The sequence below is a fragment of the Mastigoproctus giganteus genome, chromosome 13 (assembly GCF_048544385.1).
Source record: "Mastigoproctus giganteus isolate SK-2022 chromosome 13, ASM4854438v1, whole genome shotgun sequence".
In the NCBI taxonomy this organism is placed as follows: domain Eukaryota; kingdom Metazoa; phylum Arthropoda; class Arachnida; order Uropygi; family Thelyphonidae; genus Mastigoproctus; species Mastigoproctus giganteus.
In genome coordinates this window covers 49583089-49609586 of record NC_143587.1, presented here as the reverse complement: position 1 = coordinate 49609586, position 26498 = coordinate 49583089, and the positions used below count along the sequence as shown (strand labels likewise).

General features: G+C 37.4%; 1 protein-coding gene across 2 annotated transcripts in view; it reads left to right on the top strand.

Annotated features, from left to right (window-relative positions):
• Positions 1-21197, top strand: part of sog (chordin short gastrulation) — a 297986-nt gene extending 276789 nt beyond the window's left edge. For both annotated transcript variants that reach the window (XM_090387991.1, XM_090387990.1), the window contains 4 exons: positions 3099-3200; positions 10756-10853; positions 19663-19762; positions 20113-21197. In XM_090387991.1, the coding sequence (XP_090244117.1) occupies positions 3099-3200; positions 10756-10853; positions 19663-19762; positions 20113-20201 (389 nt within the window). In that variant the 3' untranslated portion in view covers positions 20202-21197. The remainder of the gene's footprint in view (positions 1-3098; positions 3201-10755; positions 10854-19662; positions 19763-20112) is intronic.
• The last annotated feature ends 5301 nt before the right edge of the window (positions 21198-26498 follow it).

The window sequence follows — 26498 nt, the reverse complement described above, 5'->3', positions numbered from 1 at the left end:
TCTGTTCAGCGTGCTCATGCTGAGCAGACTGAACAGAATCACACCCTACACAGGATTCAGAATGGACGGAACGCATGTGACCGCCGTTCCAGTTCGTTATGCGCATCAGTAATACTTTTGTACTTGGTTATTAAAAATAAGATATTTTATTAATGAGCATTATGTTCAGTAAAATTTTCCATTTCGAGACTTGTCCCCGAGCAACTTAATTTATACTTGCCGCAGCGTTATTTCCTGATAATGTCCGCTTATCCTAAGGAATTTTATTTTTTGTTACTAACTTCAATAATTCAGTGGCCTGAAAAAGAACGCTTTAGAGGTATAAAAAGATGAGTAGCTTCTAAAATTTTATTTTAAACTTTCTCATTTAGCACTGGTTCTTGTTAGATTTTTCTGAACTCTTCCTGTTGAATACAATTAAAATAATGCCTCAATTTCCTCTTTAGACAATTAAGACCATTCTCTTTACTCTTCACAACAGTTCTCTTTGAACATGTCCTACATTAATATATTATAATCACTGCCTGTTAATGGGCCCTTAACTAAAAAAATTTAACCATCAGTTTATTCCTTAAAAATGACATCCCTCGTTCCCTTCTGTAGCTTCTCCAGCATGCTAATATAATAATACGGCCACAATGCTGATTTTCTGAGCTCCACAAGCCAGGTAAGGAAAGGATTGGGTTGACATCATACTGTTTTGCTGCTTTGCTAATGAAGACATGGTGTCTTCCTCAAAATAACAACTTAACTAAGCTGCAGAATTTATGCTTAATAAGAATTTTTTTGCAATTTATATTTAATTATGAATATTAACAAAATAAGAAAACTTACTATTTACAAATTCCTATAAATGATCACAAACCGCTTGTAATTATGTCATACATAATTACAAGCGTAGTTATGTATGACATAATTAATATACATGAAAACGATAGGGTGCATGCTTATGTCTAAACAGCCTTCAATTAACAGGCGTTGTGCGCAGCTATCGTTTCATATTTTCCTATATCTAATGTGACTATAGGAAAACTATGGAACTGTAGCTGCCCACAAATCGAAAAATTCTTTTACAGATCGGGTCGAGGCGAGACCCAGCTCGCGAGTACCTCTAATGTAATCAATGGAGAAATATACCGCTACTGCTACTAATAATCGCATTCGTTTATTCTGTAGAATACCCCAATTTTTTGGCACTATGTCCAAATTAATCGGTTGGTCGATTGGCAATCAAAGCGGGCATTCTCGCCTGGTTTTCTCTTATTCCCCTCCCCGGCCGGGAGGAGGAGATGGGTCGCTGTCTCCCCCCCCTTCTTCCGCCTGGTGAGAGGCATGACCCTGCCTCACTGACTTTCTGGGGTCGCCTTCTCTATCGATCCCATACCTCTGTCTATTCCCCCAGCCTTCAGTCTCCCCCTACTCTGTAACTCGCCAGTGTACGCCCCACACAATTTATCAAATTAATAACGTCCAGATTTAAACCGCGCTTACATAAACCTCTCTTGGCCTTTTATATTCTAGCGTTTACCCCATCCTCTTTTTTTTTTTTTTTTCTTTTTTTTTCATATAGCCCCTTCCCACTGAAATCTTCGAAAACTAGGTGACAGGGCCTGCCAGTGTACAAAATAAAATTTACTGGGTACCTAACCTGAAGAAGAAGAAGAAGAAGAAAATCTTTATTGTACAGTAAAGAACCTGCCTCCCTGTCGCAAATTGTGGTAACCGTGGATCGGATCCCAACGGCTAAATGGTCAGAAGAACAACGGTACACAACACAAACATCCTTCCACTCCCCACACACTTTTTAAATCTCTGGCCTACACAGAGTTCTGTGCTACAGAAACAGAGTACATAACGCGGAGATGGGGGGGAACCCCCTGGTGCCGTCAGACAACTAACACACTTTGCACTTGGTCTTGGGCGAGGATTGCACGATCTACCCTCTGGAAACACTGGTGTTTTTTTTCCAAAAAATCAACCAAAGCGATCATAGAATACACCCGACTTATAAGCACAATACACTGACGCCTCATAGCCTTAGTTTCTTTGGCGAAAAGCCAAAAAAAAATAACAGCACAACCCAATAATTTTATGTCACACCAGAATGAATCATCTTCACAGGTCTATCTATTTAGTATACCCTTCTTAAATCGATGTTCTTCTCAGCCCAAAGCATAAAAAAAAACCCCGTCATATTAGGACCACCCGAGAATAACCTCATCTACCCATGTGTATTATGTCCATAAATTGCGTATGTTCTTTGGTTTGTTTGTTCGGGGTTTTTTTTTTTTTTGGACAGAAAATCTGAGTTTGGGGGAAGGGGAATCCTGCTATCCTCGCTGGAGACGGACTAATTCAGCCATGGAATTAAAAAAAAAAAAAAAGTTCCTCGCATCATTGACAGGATTTGAACCTGTGCCTTTTTCCACCCAGTATTGGGAGGACAGTGGTTATAACAGCTGCGCTACCGCGAAGACCAATTCAAAACGTAACTCCTGGACCTCCTCCTCTGTCCTGTTTTGGGGTATATGGCCTTAGATGCCAATGAGCCATAAAACAAGAAACAACAACCTCTGTCATGTGCCTTTCTTGTCTGCCTGTGCTAGACCGTTTCCTGTACGCTACTGTATTTGTCATAAAACTGCACATCCAGTACATCCGAATGCCAACATGCTTCTGCTATTCCTATTATACTGATGTTGGTCAATTTAGCCACCACTTCAAATTCAACAAATTTATTAGCTGTCACTATTCTTTTCAATCTTCTTAGCTGAAATCCCAACGTTATAGAGATTGTAACTGTCTCTCGTATGCCACTGCCTCAAGAAAGTCTTTAAACATCTTTTTTCTCTTGCATCCTGCCTAGAGCTTTCGCGTCCTAAAAAATACCTGAATTTGATACGGAAATCACTTTTCTGTTAGTAATTCTGAAAATTTTCGTTGTGGCGTATCAGCCTTTGTAACGAAGAAGACCTGCCTGTTTACAGGATATTCCTTCTGAAATTTTTCATTGTAATGAAGCAAAGTGTGAGAAGTTGTTTAACAGTAAGGCTAAGCTTTCTTGTAGATTAATAACCATCTCCATTCTTCTACAACAGATTCCATCACTGTGAAGTCACACGTAATGCTAACAGCAAATCCAGGTCAGCTGGGCGATCAAGGAGAAAAAATTACAGGAAAAGATATTCTAGCAGCTGGAGGTGAGTATTTGCGACTTTACAGAACTTATTTTTAAAATTTTCTTCAATTCTACTACAAATTAAATTTTATCTTTAGAATTAATGTTTAACTTGATACTTAGCAAACGATTTCTGATTTAATTACTCTTTCTGTTTTAAAGAGTTATGTATACATCTATTTAGTAACACCAAAACTAGTATATATTTAGTATTACTAAATATATATTTACCTCTACACAAATATGCGGAGTGGTTTTTAGTAAAAAAACATCACTTTGGCTCCCCCCCCCCCGCAAGTAGGTGGCAATTTTAATCCCCGAGCGCCGACCGGGCTAACCGGGTGGGTAAAGTGCCTGCCTCGCAACCCAAAGGTCGCGGGTTCGAATCCCGCCTCGGGCTTGAATCAAAGTACTGCAAAAACCTTGGGAGGTGCATTATGGGCACAGAAGCCGATGCGCCAACAACTACCAAAAAAAAAAAAATAAATAAAAAAATAATCCCCGAGCGATCCCCTCAATGATAATCTACAAAGGCCAAAATATACCATCATCATCACTGGGAAAAGAGTTTATGGTATTAACCAAGATTAAATAAATTAAACGTATTTTTAATAATTAAAAATTCGAAAAAAAAAGTGAAATCAGACGCATGAATAATGAGAGCGTTAAAATATAGATTATCACTAGTTTTCTGTGTAGATTTAGGACTCGGAGGTCTTAAGAATCCTTTGTGACAGTTTAGTGATTTCGCCACATCACTCGTTTGATTGAAGTTCTCTTATTAGATATGTTATAGAATATCTTAAAATACCGTTATGATTGGACTAAATTGAATAGCAAAGCTTTGAAGTTCTCTTCAATCGTGTAGCAGTTAGCTGATCTCAGGAGAGGGAACAGGGTTCCCCTATTAGTGATTTTCATCCCGCACAACATACAAATCGGCCGGTGAACATACACCTACACAGACACAATACATAATGAAGCAGCATGGTCTAAGTCGCTGATGTGAGTAAGACCCAAATAAAGCTTGAGGATTCCTGCATACGTTCTGAAGAGCAAGTTGGCATCCCACTTCGAAGATGAACACACAATATTAAAATATCGTTTCACAATTATTTGTAATAAAAAAGTTCGTTAACACTGTTCTTAAGCTAGACGCATTAAGCTGTTCTATTAAATGGCTTAAATTACATTTTTTGCAATAAATAAAACTGTCAATTTTCCGAATTTTGAATTAGCACGCATTTAATAAAGATGCTTTAAATTTTAAAAGCCAAATTTTTTAAATCAGATACGTTTTTTTTTTTTGTTTGCTTGTTTTTCGCGATAACTTGTTAACCTTTAGTGAAGGCACTTTAGTCGCCATGTTAATATGAGAATTTTATTATGCATACAACATACGGATAATTTTATTCGCGTTATATGTAAAACTATTAATATATATAATGATCATATCAAAATGTTATCTAAATTATTATTTCTTCTAATTCTCTTCAACAGATGCAGAAGTTATGCTAATTATATTATCTTGCGTAGTAACACAGTCTAACTTCGCCTCCTTCCATTAACTGTAATTGTGAATTTAAAAATTGTCTGGGACCACAGTTAATCACAGAAGGAAACTTGGAAGATTTTGAATATAAACAAAACCGTAACCTACAGCCTCCAAATGTTGGCGCTGTAGGCAGTTGCCTATATTTCCTATGATTAAAATAAGACTCTGATAACACCACAATATTCTGAAGGCGATAAAGATTAAATTAAAATTCATAAAAATTCAATAAGTAATAAAATCAAAGTTAAAAATATATAAAATAACACAATTATAAATGTCCATAAAATATAGTAAATAAAACATAAACAATGGATTCGATCCTGCAATGAGTCGCAAAGCATGTTTTTTTTTCGCAAAGATTATGAAACAAAAAAACCTGCTTTGTTAGTATATATATAACATGTCACTGTTTTATTTATTCTATATTTTGCATACGTATGGGACATACTAGAAAAAAAAATAAATAAAAATGCACATCACAATTTAGAACCTTATTTTCTTCTGCTTTCAGTTTAGTAACTGCACAAGTTTCTTCACGTACGGATAAAAATCTATCAAACACTGACCAAAAATCACTAAAAGAACACTTTTAATTTAAATCCGTGGACAAAATATATTATACTCAATATTTACACTATGCATAATAATTAAAATCTGTATAAAATATAAAGGACTGCGTTCAATATCTAAGTTTATTCATATCAGTATTTTCTTGAAATTTAATATTCTATTGCCGCTATTGCCTAGTTGTTAAACCGACTCACTGTTCATTGAACAAATATCAAAAGTTAATTGATAAGACGAAATATACTTCAGTGAAGACCATCTCTAACATTTACAGGAGTCCTCTGTGAAGTATGTTCTCTCTTTTAAGGTTATTTCAACCAGTTCTACACGGTGCTCAACTAGACCACCCTCTAATATTTCCTAAAGATGGTCATGCCTCAAGCAATGAAAATGGGGGGGGGGGGGGAGTGAAAACACGTATATAACGCACATAAGTAGCATTTCTTTTATGCTATAGAATGTACAAATTATTAATTTATAAATTATTGCTTAGTAAATTATCAATACAGTATATTTATATGCAATAAGGAGTTGTTCTTCTTCTTCTGTATATGTTAATAAATATAACTAACGTCTACATATATATGGTGGCTAGCTGCAAATACTGGTATTTTGAGAGCTGGAATCGTACCAGCTCTCAAAAAAAAATTTTTCAATTATACCATTAGAAAATTCAATATTTTATTAATTAACATGACCTTGACCTATTTAACTTCTGGTTCTGAGATTTATTCTTGTTTTAAATTTTTAATTTACTGTGATATTATAATAAAGCATGGTATTAGTAATTGATTTGTATTATTAATTTCACCCATAAATTATTAAACCTTAATCACGAGTATCAATAATAACCTTTACTGAAATATGAACGTCCGAACTACAAAATCATCTTACTTACAAGAATTATCTTACTTACCTAAATTAAAATGCAATATCAGAAACACGACGATAAAACCACCTTAAGGAATGTCTTTCAAATTCTAAATTCTTAAAAGCACATATTTATAAAACACTGTGAACAAAATAAACTATAATTTAATGGTGAACTTCAAATTCAACTAAGGTTGGCACGAGCCACCAGCGCGTTCGTATCTAGCAAACGATACCTAACTACAGTACATAATTTGTAGCGCCACCAATCGTGTGATTTTATTATAATCAGATTTCGATTCAACAAATTAAATATTACAAAAATAATTCTCGTTAATTTAATATTTATTAAGAATTTCTTCAACATAATAATATGATACATAAATTTGATAATAACATAAATAATATGTATTTTAAATAATTTGATAATACAGTAATATGATACATAAATTTCAACATTAGCTCCGAGTGGTATTACGTAAGCATTGACTAATTAATTAACAATAAATAACCCTATAAGCTATATTAGGATATTCCACACAGGTACTGATAAAATAGATATTTCTAATCCGAATTTCAGGAATAGCGGCATTAGATATAATGTTATCAATTAACAGATCAATTATAATGTTGCTTCCGGTGGAAATAATGTCGTAAAAATGCTTTTATTGACAAGAGAATTCAAAAAGGCCCATAAAACAGATGTTGCGTTGCTTGTGATAGCTTAATTAAATTAAACGTATATTATACGAATACCAATGATTAACTGGACGTACTAGGTTGTTGAGATTTTATTAATTTTAGAATACTTTGTATAAGAAGACTGGTCCACATACTTCACGCATCTGTATTTTTGTTAACTGTAAAAGACAATGTAAACTGAAAACATATCAACCAAGAAACTAAATAACTTGCCTTAACCAACAACTGTGCCTGACCAATCACGCTTTCGCGGTTAGCACAGTGCATATAAGGCACCGCCCGGGTTAAAATCCCATCAGCGCACGAGAAATTTTTAGGGGCTTTTCGCAACATCCCTCAGTTAGTCGGGCAGGGGTTGCATGTTTTTTTTTTTTTTTTCTCTCGGAAACTCGAATTTTATGACCGACAAACAGACAAATCGACTACAAAAAACACACAATTTACAGATATAATTACACACTACACGATATGATTTAAATGGCTGATTTACCTAAAACCTAACAGTGGCAGTAGTAGGTTTTAAGAGCATTATCGACTAAGGCCATATTGCTCCATATATACTGCGCAGATGTGGGAAACCACTGGTGGAGCCTTCCACAGAACACTATGCTCCGTATATAATGTCTGGAAATTGCGTGTGTTCTGTGGTCTATTTTCGGTTTGCTGGGCGAAAAACTAGAGTTTCCGGGAGAAGAAAAATCTTGCTATCCTTGCTGGAGATCGACTAACTCAATCACGAATTGAAGAAACCCATAAAAAGTTCCTCATATCACCAATGGGATTCGAACCTTGCCCTTTTCCACCCGATTTCACATACCTTCTGTATATGAAATATCCATAAAGTTCATGCCAAATGTTTATGCATTATTTGACGTCATTAATATCTGAAATTTCTGCTTCCCGCCTTTCATTTTCTCCGTACAGGACAATTGATCTAGAAATGCAAGCATTAAAAGTCAGCGGTTACCATTTATGCAATTGTTGGCACGATGTCCCTCATTAGATCACAAATTCAGAAAGTTTGTGCCTCCATTTTGGTTTACATACTTTGTTTTTTAAATTAATTAATGGTTAAAGATATAAGATATTCAGACAAAGATGTAATTGCAATGGGAATTGAGGAAAATTGTTGAAAGAAAAGCTGTTAAAGGTCCGAAGAGTTCGTTAAGAAATTTATTTAATTCTTCAGCGTTCTGCAGTTCCATTGATACTGGCATATATTTTGACACTGGTTCAACTACCTTTAAAATTATGAATTCGGAGAACCTATTGGTAAGCCTAATTAAGCATGAGGATGACTGATGCAAACCACAAATTCTGCAGTCCACGAGGGATTTTAGAACGCCTTTCTCCTGTTACAGTTTAGTTAAGGAGAGAAAGGCGTTAAAAGTCAGAAAATCGTGGGCATTGTCTCTTCTTATTCTAGAGTCTCTGGTGTAGTGGCAGAACCCTCTATATAGAAATTTCACTATTGCGGCTTGATTCTCTATTGCAATAAATACAAATGAAACAATAAATTCCGCACGTCAGCAATTATTATCGGTTTAGTAGCACAACTGCGACAAAACTGACAAAGCTTGAGTTTTTGGATTAATAAACTGTTATTATGTAAAAGCAGATGTTAAATATTATCTAAACCTTTTGGAGAAGTAATTAATTATAATAAATGAAATATTTCGGAAAATTTTGAGCATCTACAAATACAAGAAACCGCTTGTTAAAATGTCGCAGTTGCTTGGACAGTTCGGAATTGAGTAAACATTTGAAGTAGAAATAATCTGGACAGAAAATACAGTGTCCATATAAATTCTTGGTAATTGGACTGCGGATGAAACCCAGTTGGAGACCATACATTTCATATTCTCAGTAAAATATTTAATACCTGTTCTATTTATTGTTCTGGTTAATGAAATTCTTGAATGTTTATGTGTTCATCTTTCTACTACATGGTGATTTAAAATTCATGCAACCCAAATTGTATGTGATAATTTATCATTCACAACTGGATGGAATTTGATTCTAACTGCTACAGTAATGGCATTGGTCCTTCCCAGATGTTAAACAGTTGCTTCACATACCTGTTATTCAATTATATGTTAGGTTTCAGTCAATAACCAGTACTGTTTTGCTTACGGCGAAGGTAGCACGTAATTTTCGCCCTCGTGGGTAGCACAGTTGGTATAATCACCGTCCTCCCCATACCAGGTGGAAAGGACCTGAGTTAGAATCACGTCGATGATGCGAGGAATTTTTATGAGCCTTTTTCACAATATGGAGGAGTTTAGTCAGTCTCAGGCGAGGATAGCATGGTTTTTCTCCTGGAAACTCGGGTTTTTCATCAGCAAAGAGACAAATAGACTCCAGAATACATGCACTTTACAGACATAATATATAAAGTGCAATAAGGGTCTAAAGTTGCTGATGAGCCTAAAACCAAACAACAATAACATCATTTTCGCAGGCGCAGCACATGTTCATAGTTGAACGTCCACGATCTTCGGATTTTTATCTGTTTAAAAAGAGTGGTATACACTAATAAGGTTCATTTATTGGATGGGTTAAAAAAAAGTCAATCTCGAATCAAATATTTCGATGATTACTGTTAAAACACTACGTCACGTCTCATTAACTTGGAGAAAGAATTTGTGCTTATATTTAGGAAGGAGGATACTCAACATTTATTGCAAGCTCTGTTATAATTATGTTTATAATAGTAATAATTGAAATGCAACTTAATGTAACCTCTGTTATATTTATAATAATAATTGAAATAAAACTAAAAATATGCTATTGGTTGCATTATCTTTTTAAATCACTCTGTAATTCTTAATACAATTCTTTTGATTTTTTGCATATTTTTTTTATATACATAAATACAATTTTAAACATCTCGTTAAATGTTAATAATCTCTTCCATTTACTTTATGTTTTGCATAATGTTGTTTAATAATTCAAGAACACGTCATTGTTTGAATTAAAATTCCTGGCGTGTTTATACTGTCAAGGCCAGTATAAACACTCAAGGAATTTTAATCCAAACAGTATGACTCATATACTGCATACTTATACATTATGTGACCAGAAGTCCTGGAGGATACTAAGAGGAAATGACAACAGCAGTTTTCATGTGCAGAGTGTCGGAAAAGTCTGGAACTGTAGGAAGTTAGAATTAATGCAGAATTAAATTAATCTTTTAAATTTACAATTAAAATTAATTCTCTGTTCTTTCAGGATATCCGTAAATAGAACAAATTTTGTAATTATTATGTAAAATAAGGTATTCCTCGTATGGTTCCAGACTTTTCGGACACCCTGTTGAAGTAAAACCTCCTTTTGCCTTCAATGCAGCATGCATTCTTCGGAGAACACAGCCCACTAATTGACGACACAAGTCGATGGAAATATTTCTCCATCGAGAAGAGGCTTTTAGTTGGATAGGTCATGCTAGCCTCCATGGACGAGTCCAATCATATCCTTCCAGTTCGTCCCACAATAGTCCTTGTAAAGTGGAGATTTTCAATGTGAACAGTCTATAGAGAAAAAAATGGTTGCCGGCCCCTGAGCTAATAACTTCCCGTGTACGTTCCCTTACTCACTGAGTATTTCTCGACACCCTTTCAGGCCACTAACAAAAAAAACACAAGATCTCTTGTTGCCTCAATGTGCCCTTCCCAGTAATGCTAAAATGCCAATAACACCTATAATGTAATATGCAACCAATAAGCATGTAATATGCTTATTGGTTGCTTTTTCATACTTTGGTATAGAATGCAAAATAAAGATTTAACATGGGAGCGAATCTGAGCTCTGATCTTTTTTCTTTTAAATTCCTAATTAATATTTTTAATGAAATTCCATCGATTTTTTATTTTCTTATTTGAAGGATGCAAGTTTCACGGGCAATTCCATTCTAATGGAGATGAATGGCACCCGACAGTGCAGCCGTTCGGTCAGATGAAATGTGTCAAATGTCACTGCAAGGTAAGTAACTCATCTTTCTTAAACAAACTGAATTTCACTTCTTTAAAATATTCTTTTAAAAAGATTTGTCTCAAGAATTGTTCAACTTGCTAATGTGAAAACAGGATTTCGCTGTCTCATTGTAAGAAGCTGTACAATTCCGAGTTTGTACTACAAATGTTTCTCGTGCCACTATTGTACTGCTGTGACAATTGTACAGTGAGGGATTGCCACTATTTAGCATGTACCAGGAGGCGTTTTATCGTAATATAGGTTTAAAATTATTTGGAAAAGATCAAGGTGACCTTGTCAAGGCTGATTAATGTTTGCCTACTCATCTGGAACAGTACAAACAGTCAAGGTTAAACCTAATCTGTGTAAGGAACTGTTTTTCAGGAAACTAAATATCCACTGGCCGTGCCAGCTTTCTTTTCTCTGTCGGAGACGCCTCTAAATCATGAACGCCGTCCGTGGTTCACGTGTTTGCCTGGTCTCCTACTTCGCGAAGGTCATGCAGTGTCTGAAGGAAGCTGCAAATTTTAGAGACGTGTCAGGAAAAAAAGAAATGAAAAGTGATAACTTAAAAGCAGCAAGAGCCATAAAGTCGCTTATTCACGGAAGGGCGTTGTGTGCAAGACAATCGCAGTGATATTCGCTTCATTGTGTAGATCCACTTACGAAAGTTGGGAGAAATACAAGAGGTAGACAAAATAATGGAAACACCTGTGATAAGAGTTACACGTATGCACCAATATGGTGTTGGGCCACCAGTTGCTTTTAGACCAGCTTTTATTCTACGTGGAATAAATTCAAACAAATCTTGAACTGTCTTAAGAGGAATATTGGACAACTCATCATGGAGAAACGTTTCGAGCTCCATGGGTGATGAAAGTGGAGGAAACTGCATCTCACCCCCTTCTCCAAATATGCCCACAGTGGCTTAATAAAGTTTTAAGTCTGGTGATTGTGCAGGCCATGGGAGAAGCTTAGCCTCAGTTTCGCGCTCCTGAAACCAAGGTTGGACACATCTGGCTGCGTGTATTGGAGCATTATCATCTTGAAACATGACATCGTTTCTGGAAACAATGTTTGCACCATGGTTGTTGTTGTTGTAGTAAGGTTTTAGGAACATCAGCGACTAAGGCCATATTGCTCAGTGTATACTGTCTCTAAAAAAAATTGCGTGTGTTCTGAGGTCTATTTTCTTTGCTGGACGAAAAGCCCGAGTTTCCCGGAGAAAAAACCACGCTATCCTCGCCTGAGACAGACTAACTCAGTCACGTTGTAAAAAAAGGCACATAAAATTCTTCCCGTAATTGACCCTCTGCTTTCGTGGGAGAGCAGCAGCGCATCAGTCAAACATCACCAATTACAAATAGTCAAACATCACCAATAAAAAAAAATAAAAAAAATTATTATATTAGGGTTACCTGGAAAGATACTTTTAACTACTCATGTGTATTGTGTCTGTAAATTGCGTGTGTTCTCTAGTCGATTTACCTGTTTTGCTGGACGAAAAAACCCGAATTTATGGGAGGGGAACCTTGCTATCTACGCTTGAGACCGACTAACTCAGCCAGGGAGTGAAAAAAGCCCATTAAAGTTCCTTGCGCCATTGACGGGATTCGAATCCGGTGTGGGGAGGACGCGCGGACACCAATTGCAGTCAACGGTCTCGTCTTGCGTGGTGCAACGAACGTTGTAATCCATAGAGTCGTAGAAATAGGTTCTATGGAGTGACAAATCTCGCTGCACCTTATTTTGTCTGCGTGGGTAGCCCAGTGGTATCGTCACTGTACTCCCCACACCGAGTGGAAAAAGGCTCGAGTTCGAATCCTGTTGATGACGCGAGGAACTTTAGTGGGCTTTTTTCACTCCGTGCCCGAGTTAGTCGGTCTCAGGCGTAGATAGCAAGGTCCCCTCCCAGAAACTGGGGTTTTTTCTTCCAGAAAAACAGACAAATCGACCAGAGAACACACGCAATTAACAAGCACGAATTACGGGTGATCCTAATTTATGGGAGGGGAACCTCCCATAAAATATATATATATATATATATATATATATATATTTTTTTTTTTTTTTTTTTTTTTGCACCTTGTTCTGGTCAGATGAGCGGGTGCGGGAGTGGAAGATGCCTGGAGAAAGAGGTATAGGTTTATAGCGTGGCGTGGTTTATGTTGTTGCACAATGGCCGTCTTAAGTTCAGGGCCATCTTAAGAAATTTTAACCCCCTGGGCTAATAACATGATGCGCCCTTTTATAGTCTTTAATATCTATATAATCTTTTAAGAAACTACGATGGTAGTGTGGGAGGCATCATTTGCTCTGTATCTCATATTGTGCTCTTCCTTCACAACTAGTTGCCATGGTATTGCACTACCTCGAATAAGTAACGCTTCACTAATAGAGAAGACTATTGTTGCTTATTCTCAGTGAGTACCACCACCCAGGCGGCAGGCGCCTCCGTAGCCGCCGACCGGGCTAGCCGGGTGGGTAAAGTGCCTGCCTGGCAACCCAAAGATCGCGGGTTCGATTCCCACCTCGGGCTTGGATCAGAGTACTGCAAAAAAAAAAAAAAATCTTGGGAGGTGCATTATGGTCATAGAAGCCAATGCGCCAGCAACTAACTAAAACAAACAAACAAAGCCTCCGTAGCTAGGTGGGAAGGAGCAGGAGTGCGTAGCACACTCTTCTTGATTAGACTGGGGTTCGAACCCGTGACCACCAAATACGGACGATTGTTTGTTTGTTATTTGGTTCTTTGGAGCATTAGCAACTAAGGCCATATTGCTCCAGGATATGCGGTGGTCATTCCCTGACCTTTCCACATTTGGTGGTGATGGGCTCGAACCCCGGTCTAATCAAGAAGCGTGTGCTATGCAATGCTGCTCCTTCCCACCTGGCTACGGAGGCGCCTATATGGACGATGCGGAAAGGTCAGGGAATGACCACCGCATATCCCCCGAGCAATATGGCCTTAGTTGCTAATGCTCCTAAAACCAAATAACAACAACAACAACCCAGAAGGCACCGTTTCAAAGCTATTGGCCTATCATCGGTGGGTGGGCAGGTACCCTGGTATTGCAGACATGACAACTCAGTTGTGAAGATAATCACACAATATGAGAGATGCCAAAAGGTTTATGTGATAATATTTAAAAATAACTAAATGCAAATCACTCACTGAGAATAAGCAACAATAGTCTTCTCTATTAGTGAAGCGTTACTTATTCGAGGTAGTGCAATACCATGGCAACTCGTTGTGAAGGAAGAGCACAATATGAGATACAGAGCAAATGATGCCTCCCACACTACCATCGTAGTTTCTTAAGAGTTATCTGTGGTGTATCTACACCGATATTATATAGATATTAAACTCTCGCTCTTAATGTATTATGCCTTGTGCATTTAGTTATTTTTTTATATAGTCTTTAATGTATATTTTTAGTAACACTAAATATTTTAAAAGTAAATATAGATCTTGTTGTTCATAAATTAAAACAAATTCTTATGAAAATTACAAAATAGAAAACATAAAAAATACAAAACAGCAGGTGCCCTTAAGGTGTTTTTTTATAGCCGACGTCTGTGTTGGGCAATATAGTCCTTTGATTTAAGGGACATTAGGCAATGATTAAAGGGGCATTAGGCATTCATGGTATCTCACAGAACCACGAAGAGCCTTAGGCTCTTCGTGGTTCTGCGGGATACCGTGAATGCCGATGTTTACCTTAACATTTTCTACAGTTCCATGCTTCCTACAATGTGACAGTTCCCTTGGTACAAACCTCGTGCCATTCCGCCAGTGTTGTTTGATAAAAGTTTGAACGCCCAGCGCACAATTTCCGATTTGAATCTTATGGAACACATATATGGGCCAGAGCAACGCCTCATATCAATAGCTCAACTGGTGGCTGTTCTGCATTGTGAAAAAGGCCCATAAAATTTTCTCACGTTATCGACGGAACTGGAACTTCGGTTTTTTAAATCGAGTATGGAAAGGACGGTGATTGTACCAACTGCGCTACACACGACGGCACTGCTGTTCTGCAGAAGAAACGGAAGACTGCATTCGCTGCCGTCTATGGTTCATTGGTGGAAAGATGAGACGAGATTGACTTTGGGCAATTAACAAGAAAGTACATCACGCAAGTGGAATTCTCAACAGCCCCTGGAGTTATTTCATGGTTTAGGCCTTCTACGACAACTTCTTATCTGCTAACAGGGCATGGGTCCCTCCGGGCTAAGTTATTTGAGCGTGGTCAGGAACCTGACTTGGATTCACGTCCTTCTGTACTGTCCATTGTACTCCCAAACTAGAGCAAATTTAATGACTGTGTTTTCGAAACTTATTGGAGAACAATGTAAATATTCTAGTTGAAGACCGTGATAATTTTACTGCACTGAAAACATACTCAAGAACTGTTTTTGCAATGGGAACTGAGCTGACTTCAGCTTATCCTGGAAATTGACTTCACAACAAGGAGCAAATAGAAGAAACTGGCTATTTTTGAACTATAAATCACTATGACTTCTAGCCACATTATATCCTTTAAGAGTATTTATGTATTTAAAACTTAGTTGATTGTATTTAATTTAACTATATATTGTTTTCTTGTTCTCAGAAACTCTGAGCTTTGTACATAAAAAAAAAAAATTGCTTCTCAGTGGTACTAAGTTTAACTGGGGAGGTTTCTCCACTGGTTTTTGGCAATATGGGAGCTTGTATTGGCTGTTCCCTGGTAGCGAAGTGGCCTGACAGTAACACTTTTTCGGGCCAGTTTCGTAGAGGTTCTAAGCCATCAAAGATGAACTAGGTGAAGATGGGCTTTTGTCTGGTGACCACCCTCGATACCAGAGCATACAATGCACCAGGACGTCACATGTAACATGACATGATATATATGTATAAAGAGACTGTAAATGTATATAGAATTGGATATAAATCTCTGTAAGTTTCGTATATAAATGAATGAATATAAAATTGTGTTTAAATAAATAGAAAAAAAAATGAAATGGTGGAAAACCTACCCAGGAGGGCAGAGTGTATTATAGCGTCCAGAGGGGTCCGATATGCCATGAAGTAAGTAGTGACGTCAGTGTGAAATCGACGTATTTTCAGACACTTTTTTGAGAAAAGTGTATATGAAGTTGGGATATGACTGTGATTGGCTCAAAGAATAGGATACTGTAGTTGGTATTAACAGCTGTGAGTTGTCCACTGGCCGATAGTGGTCTTTATTGAGGATAGATAATTAGGACTTAGGTTTTTGAACGGAGGTTTCTTGGTGATTTTATGGACTGGAGAAATGTGCTTGGAAGATGCATTGATCACTTCCAAATATGTTCACATAAACATAATAAAATCACCAAAACAACCTCTCAGATATCCTGTCGTTCCTCATAAAATTACGCAACTTAGAGAACTACTCAGTTACTGTTATCGCTGAAGAAGAACATGATATATGAACTCTAAACGTCTGCTATTCTGTATTCAGCTCTCTAATATTGTTCGCAACAGTCTGTTTGATCTTTCAGGTAGTTTATTCTTATCTTATGTCATCACTAAAAACTTTTTAATTTATCAAAATACGTTAATCACCCTTAGAATAAATATAAACGAAATAAATATCGCATAATTGTGAAAATTTCAATTCACATCCAATTGCGTGAACTATTAGTGAATATTAAATTAGTAAAACCCTTTTGGGCATAGTGAAATCTTAGTGAAATATTTGAACTTTTAAATAACTGATAATTCTTATGAAATGCGAGTGATTTATATTAAAAAAAAACGAAACTAAATAACAACTTTACCTGTAAAAAATTTATTGTTGCCTTCCAAATTATTTTCATTGAAACTCACACTACATTAAACATTTATAAACATCGATAAATCGTCTTTTCAGTAATTGAAATGATTATCAGACCAGAACAAAATACCAAACCAGAATTTAAAAACAATAAATAATTAATTCGAGGATTTCTATTTCCTACCCTTCTTGGCGGGTTTCTTTTTCTTCATTTGCTTCTTCTTTGGAGCCTTCTTTCCTTTTTTAGTTTTCTTGGATTTCGCCATAGTCATGTGCTTAACAGTCCCGGCTTCCTTATTTGCTGCTTCCTCCTTGGTATCGCGTGCTTCCTCGTGAACCTCAGCCTTCTCCGGTAGGCTAGATGTACCCTTCATTTCTGCTCTCTCTAGCACGGAATCCAATTCGAGTTTAAAACCTGACTTCGTTTGCGAAACTGCTCCATTTTTTAAAGCTACCGCCATGCATCTCTTAACACTATCGAATATCTGCTTCCCATGGACTTCATGATTTGATAAAATATAGTCTCTGATTTGATTAATGTTAGATCCTTCTTTGTCCTTCATGTCAATTAGCACATTTCTTATAATATCTTGCATTTTGTACTTGGGAATTGAAGCTGCGAAACTGCTTTTCATTTCGGAAGACGCTTTTGATTCAGTAGACTCCAAAGAATAGCCAAGCTCAAAATCCATCCCTGTTGAAGAATCGCTTTCACCTTTTGTATCTCCAGCTGAGCACTTCTTGATAGCTTCCCAAGTGTAGTCCTCTGGAAGTTCATTATCAAATGAAATGAAGTCTTTGTTCTCGCTATCAAATTCTTCTCCGTTTTCCATTTCAGTTAAAGCAATCGTCAACAGCCTTTTAATATCGGATTGCGCTGGTGGAATCACAAGACCACACTTGTCTTCAGAAGTCGATGTTGATGGAAGACATTCTAAGGCATAAGTAGAATTTATAGGCAGTTCTTCGGTTTCCATTTCTGCAAGGATACAGCACTAAGTTAATTATCGTTAGTGAAGGATTGTAGCACAGAACACCAACGACTGAAGCTTGAATATTGAGCAGTTCAACAATCGAATCTTTCTTTGCTTTCTCGTGAGCATCAACTCAAGCGTGCAATCGTCATGTCACGCAGTAACGTTCTTTGTGGTCTTGAAAATGTAATGAAAAAAAATTATTTATAAAATAATTGATAATTATTTTGATGTTACTTTCCGGATATATGTATTGGTCACACGGAGAAGGAAAGTTCTTCGAAATACGACCTTTTAAATTCAATTAATTTCGGCAATGTATTGACCACCTTAACTGTAGTACCATTTATAAAGATGTTTTCTTTCGAAATATAAACTGAGATATAAAAATTATAAGTAAAATTTAAATTTAAAAATCACCGCTGGGTTCAATAAAATTAAGAATTCAGGTGGGGGGGTTATGGTGGGTACGAAGTTTATTTGGATTTAGCGTTTCTGTTCATGAACGGATTCAGAAGACAATCTTATCTGAGTGTCATTTTTATTAAAATTAATGTCAGCGTGCAAGATGCCCTCGCGTGTAGCACAGTGGGTATAATCACCAAGTTTTCTCCACCCCGGCTGGGAAAGGCTTCAGATCGAATCCCGTCAATGATTTTTTTTTTTTTATGCATTTTTTTCACAACGTGGCTGAGTTAGTCGGTGTCAAGTGACAGTGACATGGTTTTTATCCCGGAAAGTTGAGTTTTTCATCCGGCAAACAGCAAATCGACTGAAGAATTATAGACGCAGCATACTTATGCAGTTTTCTAAATACATTTCTTTTGGATGGTTCAGTGAACAAATGCTCTAACAAAATCTTTTCATGTTTGCTTAAGTGCTTTAATAAGTTGGAATTCCAAGCAACCTATAGAAACTGTTTCCAGCCAAAGAAGGATAGTTGTTGTAGTAGGGTTTTAGGAGCATCAGCGACAAAGGCCATATTGTTCCGTGTATACTGTCTGTAAATTACGTGTGTTCTGTTCTATGGTCGATTTTCTCTTTGATGGACGAAAAATTCGAGTTTCTGGGAGAAAAAAACCATGCCACCATCGTCTGAGACGGAATAACTCAGCCATGTTGTGAAAAAGACCAATAAAAATTCCTCACTTCATAGACTGGACTCTAACTCAGGTCTTTTCCACCCGGTGTGGAGAGGACGGCGATTCTACCAACTGTGCTACCCACCAGGGCAAGAAGGAGAGAGACGATACAATGGAAGAAGATGCATTATCTAGTTTAACCACCTTTTGCACGTTTTAAAAGGCTTTAAGGAAACTTTATGGCTTATGATGTAGACAGGTTTGTTAACTGAATAGCCAACTTGAATGAATGTGAGCATGATTGTTTCATCTACGCCACTTGGATTCGTGCGTTACTCTCGTGCTTTCCATATCCGGACATTGTTTGCGTCTTTTTGGCTATTCTTAAATAGAAATTCCAGTGCTATCTAGGACCGAAATTGAACCAAGACCTTTTGGAGTTGGAAGTAGTAGACAAGTGGTGAAATCGCAGTACCACCATGGAAGGTGGTATAAATCCATATCTTTTCGGTTGTCCCCACAGCGGTTGGAAAAGACCTGAGTTCGAGACCCATTGATGACGTGAGGAATTTTTATGGGCCTTTTTCACAACATGGCTGAGTTAGTCGATCTTAGGCAAGGGTAGCATGGTTTTTTTTTTCTCTTGGAAACTGGGGAAGACCTTTTCAACAACTAATATTCACTTTGGACATCTTTCCTTTTTTCAAGTATTCACACCCAAGTGGGCGAAAAAATCGGAAGTAATTGACATCCTATAAAAAAATAATAACTTATTGTGGATCATATTACAACCATTGTAAATTAAATGGAAGTTAAATATATTTATTCTGTATGCCTTTGAATTTTAATTGGTTTGCTATTTGAATATCGTAAAAAATCCAGGAATATCCTGGAAAGGCCAGGATTATTATAAAAGATTAGTTTGAATTCTAAGGTCTGTTTGTGATTTCTTCTATAGGACAGCAAGGCACGATGTAAGAGACAAAAGTGTTCAAAACTGACATGCACATTAAAAGTCCATGGTGAAGATGAATGCTGTCCGAGGTGTTTGGATTCAGGTAAATGTCATCTATAACTTATTCTATAAAAATAAATAAATGTTCTCTTTGTACACCGTTTCGGCCGAGGTGAGAGGAGTTTAGAATTTAAATTTGACAAGAATACAATCATTAATCGTATTTAGCAGTCATGTGGGCTCGAACCATGGTAAACTCAAACGCATGTGCTACTGAACTCCAGCTTTAATTACTCGGCCTGCGTCATATTGGCAGGGCAATGTATAATTTGTTCCGTCCCCATTTTCTGCACGAGATGGTCTGCCGTTGTAATCGTCTTAAAATAAACTTTTAATATATTTTAATTTTATCAGAAAATGGCGTCACTGACTGTTTATTTTCTTTTCTTTCAGCGGAGTTTCACAATGACGATAAATCAAATCCAAGAGGAAGACGAAGGAGGAAGGAAAGAGAGCGGCGACAGAGGTTAAATCGTCAGTGAGTCCCACTGCCATATTTTCCCTTCCCCCAGTCTGCAGCGACATGTTCCGCGGATGAACACAGGTGTGCTCCTCTGGTGGAAAACACACGAGAGGAGGAGGAGGAAGAGTCGCGTGTTTTTCCCCAGAGCTCTTGTATAGAACCGTGTACATAACTTGGCAGAAACTGTCATGGCGCTTGCAGCGTGACGTCATCAGCTTTGTGTCTACTAGCAGCTAAGACTAGTTACCACCGCCACTTTTTTTCTACGAAGCTCTGCATCGTGAAATTTCGTTGTCACTTCGGGAAACTACGGACCGTCTGTCTAATGTTCGTGATGTGCTTGATCAGAACGTGCCAAAGCAGCGAAAAGAAGATGTCTTTCCCAAGGTAGCGCCATCTGTGCAGAGCTGATTAACTCAGGATGTAAATAGGAAGCAGCTGCCTGATTGGTCGGGACACGCAGTGACCAGACCAGACCACGTGACCTCATGGAAAAAAAAATTAATCGTTAAAAAAAAGGAGTTGTTTAACGGCTCTCTTGAAAGCGAGCTACCGATAAACAAGAGGTCGGCAAGGTGTTAATTCCGGAGTCGGTGGAAAGACTTGTCCGATTTGGAATCCCCCTAAATGTGGGTGGGCAACGCAGAGGGACGTTGTGCAAACAATGAAATGCAATTTCAGCAAACCGCGTGGGAAAGAAGTTGTTTTAAATAGTTGTATCGAATCACCATACCCACAACCAGTGTTCGGTGTCTTCGCTTAACACGATTCCTGTGACGTCAGACGCCGTGGTCATCACTCCTGGAGATCTTAGGTGTGCCAGCCTCTACCTGTCCGTCTCTTGACGCTAGCTACCACAAATTACAGTGTCGCTAGTTACCTCATATCTATTTATTGATGTTTTTGTGCCACTGGGCTCCGATTGTTGTGCCCCCTGGGGGGTGCCTGTGGTGTGCCAAATGTTGACCAGTGTACCCAGTCTGTTGAAGTCAGTAAAGGAGTCATTTAACTATAACCTGTGATTATTTCTACTTTACATTCACAAATCGACATTTTAACACGTTCTTTTCAAGTTGGAGCAGTAAAATAATCGGGTTTTAATTTTCCGCAATTATAGGCGTGTTATTAAAAAAGGTTTATTACGTTATATAGATGATTTTTGATAGTATAATGGATGTCAAAAAAATCCTAGGACTAATTCCAATAAACCATTAAAAGATAATAACTATTGGAATTTGTTTCTGGAAGAATATCATCATTAGTTCTATCTCGGAAGTTTGAGCAGAAAATAACTGATACGAGCCAATGAAATTTGAATCTGGACTCGTCCATGACATGATATTGAACCTTTGGTCCAACCAGCATTTTCACTACATCAGTTGAAACGGTCTCTTCATTGCGATGAAGCAAGTGGAAACAAATCATGGGTCTTCACGCATACAAACCTCTCTCTCTCTCTCTCTCTCTGAGCAATTTTTTTAGACCAAGATGACGCAACTAACAAAAGCATTTCTAATCTTAGATTTTTCCAAACAAATGAAAGAAAAATCAGAGCTTCTCGAAAAGAGAGAGAGAGAGAGAGAGAGAGAATACACTTCCTCCTCCCCGTCTGAGACCGACTAACTCGGCCAGGGTGTGAAAAACCCATAAACGTTCCTTGCGTTATACTGGACTAGAAACGGGGTCTTTTCCATCTGATGTGGGAGGAAGCTAATTATAAACATTGTGGCCAAATTAGGTGGATAAAAAGCACACGAACATATAATGAGAGAGGGAATGTATAACGAATATCGAGAATGTAGAAAAACAGAAATTTTCATGGACTCAATCAGCCTGTATAGATTATGAGTATTGGTTGAGATTTTACTCAGCCTGAAAAAAAATTTAAATGCTTAGACGGCATCGCTTGTCCCCAGTCAAAGGACAAGTTACAAAGGACATCGCTTGTCCTTTGTAACAAGCCCGAATACTGCAAACTTTATGCATTTTGAAAAATAGCTCTAATTTTCTTCTCTGTTAATGATTTGCTTACCATAAAGACATTGCAAGTAGAAGCAGCCCCGAGCCTGCTTTTCGATTGTTTCGATAGCAGATAAAGAAGTCTATGTGAGACCTGTTTAAAGAGCTAAAATAAAGACTTCTGTCAGAGTGTCCTATTTTCACATCAATGTCCAAATTGAAACAATGTCTTTTAAAGCTTTTTCCAATGGATTAAAAACATGAATATGGCCTTGGCCTTAGTCGCTGATGCTCCTAAAACCTACAACAACAACTGCACGCTTGCAGATGTCACTGATTTGTTCTTCATAAACGGTTGTTATCAGTTGCTGGATGGGTTTCATTGAATCTTGTTGAGGGGTCTTCTCTTTGATCGCTCAAATCATATTCGTATTGAGGTTGGAATAACGTTTTTGTTGAAAGGTAACACTGATGATTGAACCATCTTCCTCGAATCCAGGAATGAACTAAGTGTACAGAAGAAGAAATCTGTTTCCGTCTTCGGTTCCTTGTTAGAATCGTGGAGGAACATACAGGAAGCACAATGGTTTTGACAATTGACCTTCCACACCGTGTGAAAAAGGCCTGAATTCGAATCCTGTAAAGATGAAAGGAATTTTGACTTTTTTTTTTTTTTTTTCATAAGAACAAAGTAACAACGATTAAATACTAGCAACGCAAAATCCAGGCAAGAGGGACTATGGTTTATAATTTAAATCAAAACTGAATTGACCAGAGGTTGATAATTTAAATCTTTTTGATTTAAATCTTCTTGCAAAGTTCTTATCTCGACACAGCGTCAGGTCTCGTAGACCGGTATCAAAAAATTAAATAAAATAAGAGTTACTCATGATACTTCATTGTTGAAATTTATTGCGATTACCCCTAAGAGCCAAACAGTTCTCACAATGAGCTCTCATACTGTTTTCAAGGCTGATTATAAGCCTTATGGGTATAAATCTCGTCTACGAGGGCAGACTTTAGCGAATAGAGGGTTCTAGGAATTAGAGGTTAACTCCAAACTGGTATTTCTAAAGCATCCTGGGCCTGCTTAAGCGGATTAAAGTCCGAAGATCTGACTGACCGCTCCATCCGAAGACTGCCTCATTGACGACGAGCTGAACTTCGTGTTGAAGAACGTTATCGTCCATAAAGGTGAATTCGTGAGAAGCCTCAAGTGGCGCTCAAGAAATTTGTACTTCAAAGATGTGGACATCAGAGTGGCTGTTCATCACGATGCCTTCTCACACCATCATGATCGCAATCCCCTTCCCCAAGCAGTATAAAAGCACGTTTAGAATCAGTTTCAAGTCTGAATCCTGACTCATCTATTATTTGTAGTTGTTGTAGACTTGCTACAAAACCTTTGTCACAGTCTCCTCCAGTAACTATTCCAAGGAATCTTTTCTGTATCCTTCACTTGAATAAAATGAAAAAAGCTGAAGGTTGCTTTTACTGATAGTTCCGTTTAAACCGATTGCAACTTTTGACTCACTTTGTAGTTTTTCCCCACATAAGATATTTACACTGCATGGTACACCAGGCATCTTAAACAGTTAAATGATTCCTGTTTTATGTATTTATTTATTTCCAAACTTCTCACCCACAGTCACGCAGACCCTAGACGACAGTGAGAAATCTAAGAATTACAGAGCATCAATGCAAAGCAGTCACAAGTATTAAAATATATACAAAATTGTTTTTTAATTTGTGAGAAAGATGTTTCTGTTGTGGGGACCAAATAATATCGCAGTAATCAAAAATGGGAAGTATAAGCTGCTTGTAGAGAAGAATTATAACTTTGTTACTCTTAAAAATCGAGGAAGGACGCTTAATTAAGCCAAGAAGTTTGGAAGTCTGGGATGTAATTTGATCGACATGGCGAGAGGGATGAAGGTACCTTCACAACAGGACTCCTAAGTTCTTGAATGTATCAGTACTTGCCATTAGAGCGTTTCCAATACAATAATCAGTAAAGACTCAATACTAGTGGAGAATGCTCAATACTATTGGAAAATCGGTATCAGTTTGATAGCAAAGAAACAAAAAAACAAAAACACAATACTCGTACGATTAGTTTTCAGAACAGTTAGAAACATCTTGCTTGCTTTTACAGCTAGCAGACTATTATTAGTTATGGCGCTTAGCTTTCCTTGCTGTGGAAAGTGTCCATCTAGATATGCTCTTTTTTTGACGTCGTAGCCAAGTTAATCGGCTTCATAGAATTGAGTGCTTCATACACCCGGAAACTTAGGTTTTTATCCCAAAAAGCGGATCGTAGAATACGCACAATTTAAAAACAAAATATAGTGCCCGCCCGCCCGATCACCATGATACCAAACCTGACACAGCCTGGAATCCGTATCAAAAAGCGCAAAGTTAATCCTCGTGTGTATAATGCCCACAAATTTTATGGGTTCTCTGGTCGGTTTACCAGTTTTGCTGGAGGAAAAACCCGTTTCCGTGAGAAAAATCTTTGCTAACCTATCCAACGAACCCGGCCCTTTTCCACCCGATGTAAGAAAGACCATGATTGTAATCACTGTGCTGCCTGCGAGGACGTAGTCCAACAGGGTGGAGAGAGCCCCCTTCTTGTGAGACTCTTTTTAGAAATGGTGTACTGGTGCAGAAATTCGCAGTCACCCAAGAATTTTTTGTATGAATATACCACTTCTAGAGAAGTTCCACAAGGAGAGTGCTCTCTCCGCCCCGTTCTTTGCTGTTGCACTTGAGAGTTTCTCTCCAATCATTCTGATATACTATCATAACCACTTAAAGCGCCTTATTTATTCTGATGATGTAAAAAAAAAAACCTCTACAATGAATCTAGAACTTGGCATACCAGCCAATATGGCTGGAAATTATTCCACAGAAATCAGCCCAAATGATATTTACTAAGAAAATACATAAAAATAGCATAAGTATTCAAATTAACGGCATTGAGATTCAACAAGTCGAATCCTATAACTGCCTTTAGCTCATCTGGAAAGAGAACTTACTTTTTTTCAGACCTTCAAAGAAATAAAAATCAAAATATTAGCAGCACTGGAGAACATCAAACAGAAATAATTCCAAAATGGTCCTACAATATACTCAACAACCTATTGCACCAGTTTGCATGTATGCACCGGTAATTTGGTCTTTTGTCCCACCACTCATCTATTAAAATCCCTCAACATTCAATACTGAATCCTCTTATGACATAAAATTGCCAAAATAAAATAATCTAATTGAGCTGTTTGTACACCAGATGACAAAGCTGTCACAGATTATCTTTGAAAATAAAGGGATATCCCTTCCGTAAAATTCAGAACCGTTAAATACTAGGTGTAAAGTGTGATATTTTAAAATTGCACTCACATCCTCCAAAAAGACGTATACCTACCCTCGTCAGCTACTTCAGGCCAATTTTCAGCGCATCAAATCTCCTAAAACCCTTAGAGAAGATGCTTCAAATCGATTCACCAGACAAATCCTCTCATATCGCAAATTCATTACCACAGACGAGATTTGATTTTGACCTATCGAAAATCAACAAGGACGAATCCACAAATCGAAAAGAATCCGCAAATTGATAACGACGAATCCACAAATCAACAAGGACAAAAATGCTTGACGCTTTCCACAGGAAAGCGTCAAGCATTTTTGTCAAGCATTTTTGCAGAAATGGTAATCACATATATTGATGTCGAAGCAGCGATTGACGCAGTCAATGTGCCACCGCCCCTTCAGCTGCTAGAAGACCACTATTATATCTACGATGACCTACTATGTTTTTTTGGGTTTTTTTTTTTTTTGTTATTTTATAGGTGCAACAGGACTGAGATCACATTCAAACTTAGGGGTCATTTTCAAAGATATCGAAGTTAAGCTACTGCTTTGGCAGTAGCTGAATTAGTATTAGCAATGGCCACATGGTGCAAGGAAACCTATGACTTATGCTACACAAGGCGAAAAAAATAATAATAATAAATAAATAAACAAATAAAATAAAATAGAATTAAATAAAAATATAAGAATAAAAATAAATAATAATATAAAGAAGAAAATTAAAAAATAAACAAATAAATAATAAGAGAAACGGAAATAGACAACCTATGCTTTTCCCTCCTCTTGTAAGTAATTATCCAGCTCACCTTTGAATTTCCCCAAACTGTCTGCCTCAACCACCCATGTAGGTCACTTATTCCAATAATTTATAACTCGCTGGCTAAAATAAAACTTCCTGCAATCCAGTCTAAACATCTCCTCCCCCGTAACTTGAAATTATGGCCCCTTGTTCTAGAATCATTTATAACCATGCAAATTTTGTCTCCAA